This window comes from Hippopotamus amphibius, chromosome 4 (assembly GCF_030028045.1).
Source record: "Hippopotamus amphibius kiboko isolate mHipAmp2 chromosome 4, mHipAmp2.hap2, whole genome shotgun sequence".
NCBI lineage: Eukaryota > Metazoa > Chordata > Mammalia > Artiodactyla > Hippopotamidae > Hippopotamus > Hippopotamus amphibius.
In genome coordinates this window covers 237,669-250,237 of record NC_080189.1, presented here as the reverse complement: position 1 = coordinate 250,237, position 12,569 = coordinate 237,669, and the positions used below count along the sequence as shown (strand labels likewise).

Here is a 12,569-nt window from a genome sequence, read left to right as displayed (position 1 = left end):
CTCACGTTTACAACACTTTAAAACAACATGTCTTGAGCCTCTGGTCACCCCTCCTCTGCTAACAGTGAGCGACGCTCACGCTCCCCTCCGCTCTCCGTCAGGCCCGACCGCCCGGCTCCAGGCGCCTGGCAGCCGACGGATGTCCCGGCTGCGCCTCTGACGCCTGAGCGCGCCCGTGGCCCCAGGCGCCCCGGGCTGGCTCCCCGGCGGGTCGTGCGCACCTGGCCCCAGCGGGTCGTCTGAGCCGGGCAGCCCGGCTCCTCTCACGGGGGCCTGGGGGCGCACCCCACAGGGACCCCGCAGGGTGACGGGCCTCGCAGCCCCCCGGACGTCCAGCCCGCTTCCTCAGCCCGGCCCCGCCCGCCGGGCCCCGCTCCCGGGCTCAGCCTTCCTGGCCCCTGGCACGCGCGCTCAGGTCTGTGGTGCCTCGGGACAAAGACCCTACGGCCGTGTTGTTAAAGGGTCCCCATAGCATACAGGGGTTGGAGAGCTGAGTGCGGCAGCAGAGCGAGGAGAGCCCGGACGGTGGTGCGAGCAGGCAGGGGCGTGGCGGGGCGGGCGCTGGGGGGCCGGGGCCCCGGCTTGCAGGAGAGTTCCGCGGACGCCCTCCCTCAGCGGGCGTCTACGTGTCCTGCACACCGCGGGGCTGCCCCGTGGGGACGGGGGGCGGGAGGCCGGCAGTGCAGGCCGTGCAGAGGGAGGGTGACCACGTCGCTCGGGGCCGGGACCCCAGCTCAGGCCTGCGCCCCCCGAGCACAGGCACTGGGGTTAGGAAATTCCCCTTTCTCGTCCACAGTCTCTGGACCCAAGTCTTGGGCTCCTACCACCTTGGTCTTTCTTGGTCTCTTTGAAAATGGGTCTGTCTATGTGGCCAAAGACCATAAAGAACAAAATTACCTACATGCTGGAGTTTGACAACTGCTAGGTTTGAATCCCGGTGGTCACAAGGTACCCCGGTTCCGCGGGTGGGACGGGCCAGGTCCAGCTCCAGGGGTCAGCGCTGGGTCGCCCCGGGCCCTCCAGGCAGGGCGCGGCTGCGGCGAGGCGGCGCGTCTAGATGTCCGAGGTCTCCGTCTGCAGGAAGGACGGGGTGCGGGAGCCGCGGGGCACCTGCAGGGCATCCTCGGAGCCGTTCCTCGAGATGGACGAGCTGTGCAGCCTGTAGTCGCGGCCGGAGGGCCGGCTGGGGCACAGGCCTCGCCACTTCCTCCTCAGCTCGCTCTGCACCTGGGGCGGGGGCGGCGCCAGGCGGGGGTCAGGCGGACGGGCGACCCGGGAGCAGGACCCCGGCTGCCCCCGGGGAAGACACCCGTGAGGGAACTGCTTCCCCTTCGGCCCGCTTCTGGGTGCGGAGGGTGTCACGTCCACGGGCCGGGGGACAGACGGCCTTGGGGACACGGAGCGGGGGAGGGACTCGGGACCAGGGCCGTCTTCAGCCCAGAGGCAGCGGCCGCTGCACCCAGAACCCGAGGCCGCTAACCCAGCTTTTCAGAAAAGACCTCCGTGGGCGCTGCGTCCGCAGGGCTCTGCCCTACGGTCCCCGTTCTGGGTCCTGGTGGGGGCGGTTCGGGGGAGTCTGGAAAGATCGCGGGAGGGGAGGTGCAAGAGTCGCTCCGCGCAGCGCGAGGCCGCGGAGGAACAGAGCGGTGGCAGACGGCCGGGCCGGGGGACGCGCGCTGGGCTGTCCCCTGCGGGGCGGGCGGCCGGCGGCCGGAGGCCTGGGTCCCTCCCTAGGGCTCTCGGGGGTGTTTCAAGGCATCGCTCACAGGCCGAGAACCTGTGCTTCCCGAGGAGGTCCAAGGACTTACTTCGCTGTTGAGAAAGCAGTAGAGAACCGCCACCACCAGGCCCTGAAAGCGAGAAGGGCGCTGGGTCAGAGGCCATGCGCCCCGCCACCCCCCCCCCCCACCCCCCCCGCCGCCGCGCAGCCCCTCCCCGCCGCACCTGGAAGGATCCAAGGCACAGCTCGAACAGAATCTGGTACTTGGAGGAGGTGCCGACGGGGAAGACAGCAAACACCACGTAGTGGACTCCGAACAGCGGGATGAGCAGCAGCGTGGACCTGGCGAGCCTCCTGCACCAGAGAGCGAGCCCTGAGCTCCCCCGGCCCCGACGGCCGCTCGCGGGCCAGCCTGGGCCCCTGAGTTTACCACCACCCACCCACCACGGCGGTGTGCACACGCGCCCATGGGCGCCCCTCTGCCGCGCGAGGCAGCAGAGCTCTCACGAGACATCTTGACGGGTGTGCCAAGGACGCGTGGGTCTGAGCAGGTCTGACGGCCTCGTGTGTCTCTGTTTTAACAGCGGAGCACCCCCCGCTCCAGCGTTTGCAGGATGCAGGCAAGCTTTACTTTTGAATCAAAAGAGCAGCTGCCGTAGGCGTGGCCCCGAGTGCAAGTGCAACAGAGGGTGCGCCCACAGACAGCAGGCGACCCTGCTCGGGACCCCACGACATCTGAGGAATTGGGGAACCTGGACCGGATCTAACATCTCTGTCTATCGAGCAGCTCCTACCCTCCCTAGTCAAAGAGCAGATTTTCTTCTCACTGCACTGGTGTTGCAAATAACACAGCTGACCTCAATCCTACGACCCCCAACCCTGGAGAAGTCCCTCCCGCTCCCCAGGCAGGTACAGGTCACATTCCTTTAAGTCAGGGCTTCTCGGGCCCCAGCTATACCAGAACCACCGGGAAGTCATGTCAAAACACAGACTGCTTCTGACTCAAAGTCTGGGCTGCGACCTGAGAATTTGCTTTCCTATCAGGTGCCCAGAGATGCTGCGGCTGCTGTCTGGAACCCCGCTTTGAGAACCACTGCTGCAAGCCAGTGACTCTCACGGCTGCAAATGAGAGTCACCTGGGGGGGCTCTTCACCCTCTTCGAGTCCAGGCTGCCCCTCCTCCAATTAAGTCAGGTGACGCAGGCAGCCGGGCATCTTCCCAGGTGACTTAATGCGGCCACATCCGACCCCGCAACCCAAATGTGCTCTGAGGAGCGGGAGCATGGGGTCCCCCGGGGGCCTGTCAGGAGCGAGGGGCTCGGCCCCCAGGTGGTGTGTGTGCACGTCCAGGTACCCGGGGGAACCCAGCAGCCACCAGCCACTGCAACGATCAGCCTCATCCCGGCAACTCCGAGCGGAGAGCGCCTCCGTGCTCCGTTTACAAGTGGCTTTCCTCTGTCGCGGGCTCTGCGCCAGGCGTGCGTGCGACCTGGGCCTCGGTGGGCGGAGAAGTCCCCACTGAGCACTCAGCCGCCGCCACACGCGGACTTGAGCATTTGACTTTATAACACCCGCGGGGCACCTGCTGCTTTACCATCTCGGGTCAGTGTCAGCCCCACGCGTGAAGGCTGGACTCTGCAGGGAGCTGCCCTTTGGGTAAATGTTAGAGAGAGCCTGGCTGGGCGCTCACGGTCGACGCATCTGCAATCGGTGGTGCGCTCGCCTCTAGAAAAGGGACTGCGAGGCTGGACCCCCGGGACCCTGTGCCCGGAGATCTGTCTTTTGTTATGAGATAGATACACAGAAAAGACTGCTCTGCCTCTTTTGTTATCCTGGAAGAAGAACAGATTCTATTATCCCCATTTTATTTTGTTTCCAAAATAAAAGCATCCATCTCTAAGACCCACTTACAAACATTCCCAGAGCACCATGGAAAGGGTCAGCATGGCCGTGGCCTGCAGAAGCTGGGAGTTCAGTGTGAAGGGCGGCCAGAGCTGCAGCCAGGAACTGGTCTGGCTTCTTACCGGAGCAGCAAAAGCGCTACGTGGACGGTCTGGCTGAAGTCACTTTATCCTCTGTGGCCTGACGTGGAATCCCGTCTCTAGGCCTGACCTCTGACGTGGGCTGGGCAGAGCCTGCCACACCCCTGGGCACAGCTCGATGTGTGTGTTTACCAAACTCTTTCATAACCCTTACCGGTGTCAGGCACTAAATGCCTTTTGAATATTGACTCTGTCAAGCCTCATAACCTCAGTGACAATTATTATTATTATTTCCACTTCACAGGTGAGGAAACCGAGGCAGACAGCAGTGCAGTCACCTCCCCAGGCCTCCGGCTGGAACATACCCCAGCATGGGGCTGCCGGCCAAAGGGGCTGCCACCCTGCTGTCTAACGGAGGGGAGGGAGGGAGACAGCTCAGGCGGGCCCACCCTCCGGGGGCTGTTGGGGAACCCGCCCAGGGTCACACGGCTTCCGCAGATGCAATTCCAGCCCCGATGCATCTGAACCCAAGGCTCCTACCGGCTGACCAACCCCTCTCCACATTAAACTAGTTTTCTTTTATACACAAGTTGTGGGCTTTACCTTTTCTTTATAAATCTTGATAGAAATTTACAGAATCTTCCAGTTCCTTTACAGCTTGCTCAGATCCTCACTAATGACTGTGGGTGATTTACTTAACCTCCGCTCTCTTTCCCACGAGGGAGATGATGGGAACCATCTTCACGTTATCATTTGGGCAACAAGCATCAACTGAGTTACTATTAAGTACGAGGCCCGACACGAGGAGCCGCCTGGACCCCGCGGTCTGACGGGGGAGAAAGAATTAAATATAAAATACAAACAACGTGTGGCCAAGGAGAAAAAGTCAGATTACAAAACGTGAGAGTGGGCAGAACACTTCAACAAGCAGCTCTCTACAGGGCACCCGCGCTGCAACAAAGGAGAGGGACTTGGCGGAATAATCGCCATGGCAACGCTGGCCCTAGGACAAGACACTCCATCTCCAGGGGTCCCTGTAAAGTGGCCAAGAGCACACCCCTAGGACTAAAGGAGAAAAGCTGGGGTCATGTGTGGGGTCCTTGCGCCCCAGTTTCTCTGCTCTCCACACATGGACTTGAAGTTTCCAGGCCACGTGACGTTGGTGAGGGCGGCTCAGAGCTGGATCTAAACACGTACTCACTTGAACTGTGATTGGTCGTTGCCGCCGACATCTGGGGATGTCAACTTCTGCAGTAAAATTCGTATAATACTAACAAAGAGGATGAAATTGACCTGCACAAAAAGAGACGACACGTGTGCGTGTGACGTCCCTCTGCAAGGGAGGCGGCGTGGCCGGGATGTCTGTGGCTCAGCCCCGTCCAAGACGGGGCTCCAGGCATCACTGTTTCAGAGGCGCCAGGCCCTGCCCAGCCTGGGTCCACTCCTCCCTGCCCCGCCCCCAGTCAGCGCGGGACAGGGTCTCTCTGGGCATCACATACGTTCTGACCCCAGGCTGCAGGAGCTGAGCTGAGTACGTGAATTCTGAGCTGTGAAACCCACAGGTGGAAATCCAGTCCAGTGCTAAGCCTGCACACTCGGGGGACCTGACTGTGGCCCCCCCCAGGTGCCCTCGGGGGAGGGGGCGTCTCCTTTTCGCCCTCTGCTGCACTGAGACGTCATCCTGGAGGTGGGCCGAGCCCACCACGGAAGAGCTCAGAAGACCGAGGAGAACGGGGCCATCTGTATTCACTACAGGACGGTGGGCTTGCCCTCTGCCCGCGTGCGCACCCGGCGGGCAGCTCCCGTTTCCGTACAGAAATGACTTACTACGATGGAAATTAAAATCGGTGTTCGTATAAGCCACCAGGGAACACTGTGGTCGTTGGTATCCCAGCAACTGTTGACAAGAGGGAAGGAAAATCACTTTACCACCGATCCCATCTACAAACCAAGCCCAGGAGGGTGAGCTCACCGCCTGCGGACTCAGCCCTTACAGGGCTCTTGCCAAACGAAGCTGCCCCCGCCACGAGCCCTCTCGTGCACGGGGCTTGTTAGGGGTCCCTCCTGATGGCCAAGCATTGCCTCCAGCAGGAAGCTGGGGTAGGCGGCTTGTAAAGGGCCCCCCACCCCCCGGCTCCCTCCGTGACTCACACCCCCTCCCAGCAGGGGCAGAGACCCACCCCCCACCCGGATCCTATCTGCTTCTGGCAGGAGGGTGCAGCATCCTTGGAACCCAGCGTTTGCTGTCCAGACCCGAGGCCCCAGCCTCCCCTGCAGGGGCCCGTGGCGTGTGAGGCAGGCTGAGGCCAGGAGAACTGCCCAAAGCGCCAGGGACAGAAACACACCCAGAAACTGGGACCACGTGAGCTCCTAGCTCTGGGTGGTCTGTCGCCGGTGGACGGACGACTGGGGACCCTGGCGCCCTGCGCGAGGCACAGCATCCGTGGTGCGCGCTCCTGGGGCCTGAGTCTGGCTCACTGCGCTCACAGAGCAGAAGCACTCTGGGTCCTGGTCCAGCTGCACCCCCTCGGAGAGCTGCGCCCCCGCTGCCAACTCAACCCGGGCTCCTCGCTGGGCTCTGGGCGGACAGCGCCGCGCTGGCGTGGCCCCCCCCGGGAGGCCGCGCTGTCTCTGCCCGGCCGACCCGAACCCCGGCTCCACTGCCAGACCTGGCTCGGTGCCCCCCGCCCCGCCGGCCCCCGGCTCTTCTCCCAGCACTGCGACCCCAGTGTCCCTCCCCACGAAGTCCAACACCCGCCCCATCCGGTGTCCAAAGGCTGCCTTCCGACCAGTGACGGAGCTTCTCTCTGGTTTCCCAAGACCGGTGAGGCCAGGACCACAGGCAGTGCTGCTCGACCTCACCTGACAGGCACAGTACTCACCCTGTGTCTTCGAGGGAGAGCCTGGCCGCAGTCCACGCACCTGTGCAGACGGTGGGGATGCCTGCAGAAAGACACCTGGTGACCACAAGCCTGCGCTGGTTACCGGGACCCGTCCGGCAGGGACGCACATGGGAGCCTTCATTAGCCTGACTATCAAGGACGAGGGCTTTCTGATGAAACGATGACGTGGAAACGTCATAAATACACAGGGGCTTAGGCTCATGCCTTACTAGGCAGTGAAGACAGCTGAATATGTGTTTGAAGGCTTCACGTGCCGGAAGCGATCTCTGTGTTTCTGGGCGTGGGTATCAACGTGCTGGAGAGGCTGTGTTCAGACTTGGCAGTGACCTGCAGGGACGCCCCTCGCTGTGAAGGTGTGGGTCCCGCAGCTCTCCCCCCTTTCCAGTTCTGGCCGATGCAGAGCCCTGCCGACGGGCGTGGACCTCATGATGAATGGCCTCCCTGCGCCTTCTCCGCCCGGGCCCCTCCCTTCTGACTTGCCCACCACCGGGGTTCACCCCAGGAATGAGAGTCAGGGCAGTTTTAAAGCAGCCCCTGGCTCCCAGAAATATTAAGGTGTTGGCTCTAGAAAAGCTCTACCTACGGGGCAGCACAGTGTTCTCCTGAGCTGAAAGTGTCTGCATTTACAGGTAGAGAGGATGGGAATCAGGAACCTGATGGGTTTGGGGGTGGTCGTGGGCCGGCAGCGGGGAGCCCTTACCCCATCCAATCAGGAGATAGGCCACGAAGCGCTGGCTGGGGGAGAAGATGGCCACCAGGAGGGTGTGGAGGTACAGCCCCTCCACCAGGAGCCAGTAGAAGTTGGCCATGGTGCAGTACTGGAAGAAGACCAGGCTCAGCTTGCAGCCCACCTGTGTGTCACAGACAGAGCGAGAGAGCGTGCTGCGTTCGGACAAGGACATTCAGGCAGGCGGCCTGCTCCAGGTCCCAGCGCAAGCGCGTGGTGTGAGGCACATGGGCACTTGGCACAGAGGTGCTGCCCGGGCACGTGTCCTTGTGCAGGAGAGGCCTCGGACCCTAGCACAGAGGGTGGCACGCGGCCCAGGCAGATGCACACAGCATCCCCCAGGGTGACCTGTAACTTCCAGAGGGACCATGTGGGGCCTGGCATGCCTGGGTGACCTCCCTCTCCTCCGTGCGTCCCCCTCTCCATCCTGTGTCCCCCTCTCCATCCTCCTCTCCATCCTGCGTCCCCCTCTCTTCCCTGCATCACCCCTCCATCCTGCGTCCCCCTCTCCATCCCCCTCTCCCGCCTGCGTCCTACCCCCCACTCACTCCTACTTTTCCTCCTCTGTTCTTCCTCACCGTGTACTCTTAACAAGAGATGAGAAAATAAAGGAAAAAACAAGAGAAACCCACCAAATAAATTATTTCCCCAGGAGTTCTGAAGGGGAAAAAATTATGTATTACATAAAATAAATATATTTTTCATCTCTCAGACCTTCATATAAGTAAATATATCAGGTATTTCCATGTCATGAGCAAACAGAAATGGAGGCTTTAAATCACTGAGCCTATACAAATGCACTGAAAAAAAGAACAGCAGTTTTATCTCTATCCTTCTTTATCTTTGCAGCCTCCTCCCCAAATATATGTATGTAGATGGCTGGGGTGCACATCCTTGCATACGTGTGCATATTCGCATACACCTGTACGGGGCGGGCGGGCTTGCAAGAAACGCACAGTGGCCTTTCCAGCTGGCGCCCGGGGTCGTGACCTGACTCACAGCGGCTCCATCCTCTCCAGGAAGCCCGAGCCCCTCGCCTTGCACTGGGTTTCTCTTGCCTAAGTGGAGCGTGGCCTGCTTCCTTCTAAGGTGGTTACGGTTTACTGCTGGTGAGTTGGGAGGGCGTCCGGCGTGTGGAGGCTGCCCACTGGGCACTGGGGCTGGGCCGCCATAAATGGAGAGACGCACATAATAACACGACTGTGAAGACAGGAGAACCACCCCGAGACCCTGGGACTCGGCACCCCTCTCTGCAGTCGTGACAGAGGCGCGCTGGGCGTCGAGGAGGAAGAGCTCCGCCCACCCGTGGAGGGAATGCGGCTTGAGTCCTGCTGGCCGGTGCGTGAGGGCACGTCCTGTACCCGCGGTACCTGCGGCATCTCTGCCTTTGGAAAGCTGTCCAGCACTATCTGTTACAACTTAAACGCACGCGCCCTTTGGTCCCTCCAGACTCTCTCCAGCCCCACCTGACAGGTAAGAGTGCTAGTGCACGAAGATCACGTGCAGTGACGCTTGTGGGGTAGAAGGCACAAAACCAGGGTGTGCCGGTTACTGGTGGCCACACAGACTGTGTCACACCTGCATGCCAGATGCAGAGGAGACCATGAGACACCGCCAGACTCAGAGGAGTTCCAAGACAGCCTGTTGAAGGAGGAAAAAGGACACAGAAAAAGGGTGTTTAAACTGATTCCAATCCCATTTTCTTGGTAAATGTTTAGAACGCTGTGTCTGCGCTTCTGTCCTGGTGCCCACCCCCGTCAACGGGCTCTGCGGACAGCGGGCTTTGGAGGTGACGGCTGTGTGCTGGTCCTGTCTTCTTCAGCCGTGGAGAGGCCGATGGCTACGTGGCCGGGACAGCGCCCAGCACAGACCCCAGCGGGTCCTCGGCCAGACCCGTCCCCTGTCTGGGAGCCTCCACCACTGCTCACAGCCGGGCGTCCAGGAGCTTGAGCCCTGTGGTCCGTGGGGGCTCCTGCTGAAGGTCAGCTTCAGGTTGCTCTCTGGTTACTCAGTTTCTCTAGACTGGAGCACAGTTTCCACAGGTTTAGATGAAACCCAAACCAACCAGTGCAGAGAAGGAGGCGCACGTGTGTGCGGGGCTGGCCTTGGTGGGGATGGAGGTGCGGGTTCTGTCTCCTGGTCCACTTTATGATCCAATAAAGACACTGACTTCCTTGAGGCCCAGCTCCTTGAAAAGGATGAGAAAACCACACCCACCAACAGGGTTGTCAAAGGCAAAAACCAGGTGTCACACCTGGAAACGCGTGTCCTCTCAGGCTCTTCGGGGACAGATGGCATTTCCCTAGAGTGCTGGCTAAGAGCAAGACAACAGGATATTTTATTTAAACGTGCGAAAGTGACAGCTGCAGGGCTGGGCATGTGGGCCTTGGTGCCTCTGTGGGCCTGATGCCTGGAGCCCTCACCACACAGCGAGCAGCAGAGGTGATGGTCACGGCGACCTCCACTTGTGAGGTTTCACTCGTTCTGTGTCCACAGCTGCTCCACACTTGAGGACACGGGCTCCCCCGGCACCACACGAAGCCCCTTCCTTTGGAGCTGTCTTTCCAGGGATGGAGGCAAACTTGTGACGGAAGAGAGTCTGAAGGGTGTGTGTGCGCCTGGGTGTGAGCCCACACGTGCCTGTGCCCCTGCGTGTGCATGTGTCCTGCGTGTGTGTGCACCCGTGCGTGATGATGGGCTCGGCTCACTCCTCCTCCTCCTCCTGCCCCACTGCCATTCTGACCTGGGCTGTGGGCCAACACGGCAGCTGAGCGGGCTCAGGACCCTCTGCAGGGTGCAGACCCCAGCCCGGCTGCAGCCCTTGTCTCTGGCTTCCCCCCTCCCCCCGCCCACCTGGCGCAGCAAGCGGCAGCCTGGTCAGCGCTCAGCTTTGGGCCGGGTGCTCCCGTGTAGATGTTCTGGGCTCACTGCAGTGCCCGAGGCCTCTGAGTGTGCCCCCGGGCAGGTGGGACTCGGGGCAAGTTCTCGCTGCGCCCCGTCCCTCAGCGGGGAGCTAGCCAGGTCCTCCATCTACGCAGCAGGAGCGAGTTGAGAGCACGGCTCCTGGTCAAGGGCCTGGTGTCTGCGGGTCCATCAGGGTCACGACGTCCTCTAGCCAACAGCTAAGTAAGGAGGGCTCCTTCCAGCAGAGCTCTGAGACACACGGAGATGGGACCGAAGGCTTCTGAGCTGGAGGAGAACCGGGTTTCCCTGCTCGGGGCCTGGTGGGGGGGCACCCCCGTCTGTGCAGGGGAGGCTTGATCCCGGGGCCAGAGCCCGGTGGCCCCCCACCTCCCCCTGGGGGTGGGACTGGAGGATCTTGTTGCTAATTTCATTATTATTTACTGTACTTGCAGGCCCAGGACGCGGCTGAAGTCCTTTGGTGTGATAAGGGCTTTACTACGTTAAAACCACACGACTCAAATCTGTTCAGTCTGGAGCAACGGGGCCAGAGGACGAATCCAGCCGCGTGGCTGCAGACGAGAGCACGTTGGGCGCTCCGCGCGGAGGAGCCGCGAGCGGATCGGGTGCCGCGTGGGTTCTCGTTGGCGCGCGCGATGCGCCGGCAGAGCACCGGGCAGAAGGACTGATCTCGCAGGAGCGCGATAAATGCACGGAACTGAACTACGCCCTAAACACCCACGAACGTCCGCCACGGGCCGAGCCGGCACTGCAGAGACCAACAGTGGGCATTCATCCTCATGCAGAGCGCTGGGCCTGGGGGTCACAGACGCGCGTGGGCTCCCAGCAGGTGCCGTGGAGACGCGCTCACCTCGGCAGGTGATGCGCTCACCTCGGCAGGTGATGCGCTCACCGCGAAGGTGATGCGCTCACCGCGTAGGTGACTTTGGTTCCGGGGAAGCATCGACTGCTCAGAATCGCGGACATTTGGGAAGAAAACGGCGTTGTACCCACCCGTGTCACGATCGTGCGGCCCGAGCCGCCGCTGGTGCCTCCCCCGGGGCAGCGCTCCGGCCGCGACCTCCCACCGGGCAGCGCCCGTGTCCCCACCTTGGGTCGCTGGCCCCCCGGGCCTGCTCTGAGCTCCCTCGCCCTGACTGGGACTCCGCCCGAGCACCGGCTCTGGGACCTCATCCCAGTGCCAAGTGGGGACCCCCCCCCCCTTAAGAGGACCCCGCCCACAGGGACAGCCTTACCCAGGAGGACGGCTGGTCGGGGCAGTGCAGCGTCCCCGAGCTGGAGTACAGAACGTCGTCCTTGACCAACACCGAGATGGCTCGCAGGATGAAGGAGAGGAACAGGTTCAGGTGGATGTAGTTCCGGGTGCAGTGCAGCCTCCTGGGGAGGGGGAGGGGAGGGGAGGGGGAGGGGAGGGGAGGGGTGGAATGGCGGGGAGAGGGGGATGGGGGAGAGGGCGGAGGGGTGGACGGGGGTGGAGGGGGATGGAAGGGGGATGGGAGGGGGCGGGAGGGGGAGGAGACAGATAATGAAACACTGACGGGCCCGCGTAATAGTTGCCTGTGTGGCTTTAATCATTTAACTACGGGGATGTTAGGCCCGTAACTATTCCTTATTGTACATTTAAGATGTTTCCAGCTTTGCATTAGGATAAATATTTTTGTGCACACATCTCTTCCCGTATTTCCGACTGAGCTCCTCAGTTCAGAGTCCTAGAAACAGGACTCCAGCACGCAGGTATAAAGCAGCGCCGAGCTGAGTGCCCGCCCAGCCTGCAGTGGCACGCCCCCACTTCACAGACGCGAAGGCCATGCGTGCCGTCCCTGCAGCACACTGCCCGCAAGACCCACATCAAACAACCTGTCTGTGAACTTAACTTTGTGATGTTTCGCTTGTCTAAAAACTGGTCAGAACATTTTGTTTATAATTATTTTACAGCACTTAAATTCCCCTTTGGAGAAGACTTAATTGGATACTTGATTTAACTCTGACTTTTAATTGTTTGGAGTCTTCAAGAAACAAGCTGTTCCACACAAACGCACTTCCAACATCGTTAAACATTAACTTTTTAGGTTTAAGTAAAGTTTAAAAATTCTGAAGAACATTAAAAAATGTACACTAAAGTAGACTTCCACCCGTGGCTAGGAAGAGAAGCTTATCTGACTTCCCTCCCACTGAGGGGTCAACGTGATTTGAAACGTTGTCTATGAGCTTTGGAGGGCGGCCGAGGCAGCGAGGACTCAACGGACAGGGCCCTGGCGAGGCGGGAGACACCGGCGCCCTGCGGGCACCCTCCTCCTCCTGCCGGCCAACCCTTGT

The 12,569-nt window shown here is 61.0% G+C and overlaps 1 protein-coding gene across 2 annotated transcripts in view; it reads right to left on the bottom strand.

Moving 5' to 3' along the window:
- Nucleotides 1-957: 957 nt before the first annotated feature.
- VIPR2 (vasoactive intestinal peptide receptor 2) overlaps nt 958-12,569 on the bottom strand; it is a 63,676-nt gene continuing 52,064 nt past the window's right edge. Inside the window, exons 6-13 of one of the 2 annotated variants that reach the window (XM_057731971.1) lie at nt 11,489-11,630; nt 7,305-7,455; nt 6,584-6,644; nt 5,529-5,598; nt 4,903-4,994; nt 1,945-2,074; nt 1,809-1,850; nt 958-1,227 (exon numbers count right to left, since the gene is read on the bottom strand). In XM_057731971.1, the coding sequence (XP_057587954.1) occupies nt 1,054-1,227; nt 1,809-1,850; nt 1,945-2,074; nt 4,903-4,994; nt 5,529-5,598; nt 6,584-6,644; nt 7,305-7,455; nt 11,489-11,630 (862 nt within the window). In that variant the 3' untranslated portion in view covers nt 958-1,053. The remainder of the gene's footprint in view (nt 1,228-1,808; nt 1,851-1,944; nt 2,075-4,902; nt 4,995-5,528; nt 5,599-6,583; nt 6,645-7,304; nt 7,456-11,488; nt 11,631-12,569) is intronic. The other variant, XM_057731972.1, reaches the window with a different exon arrangement.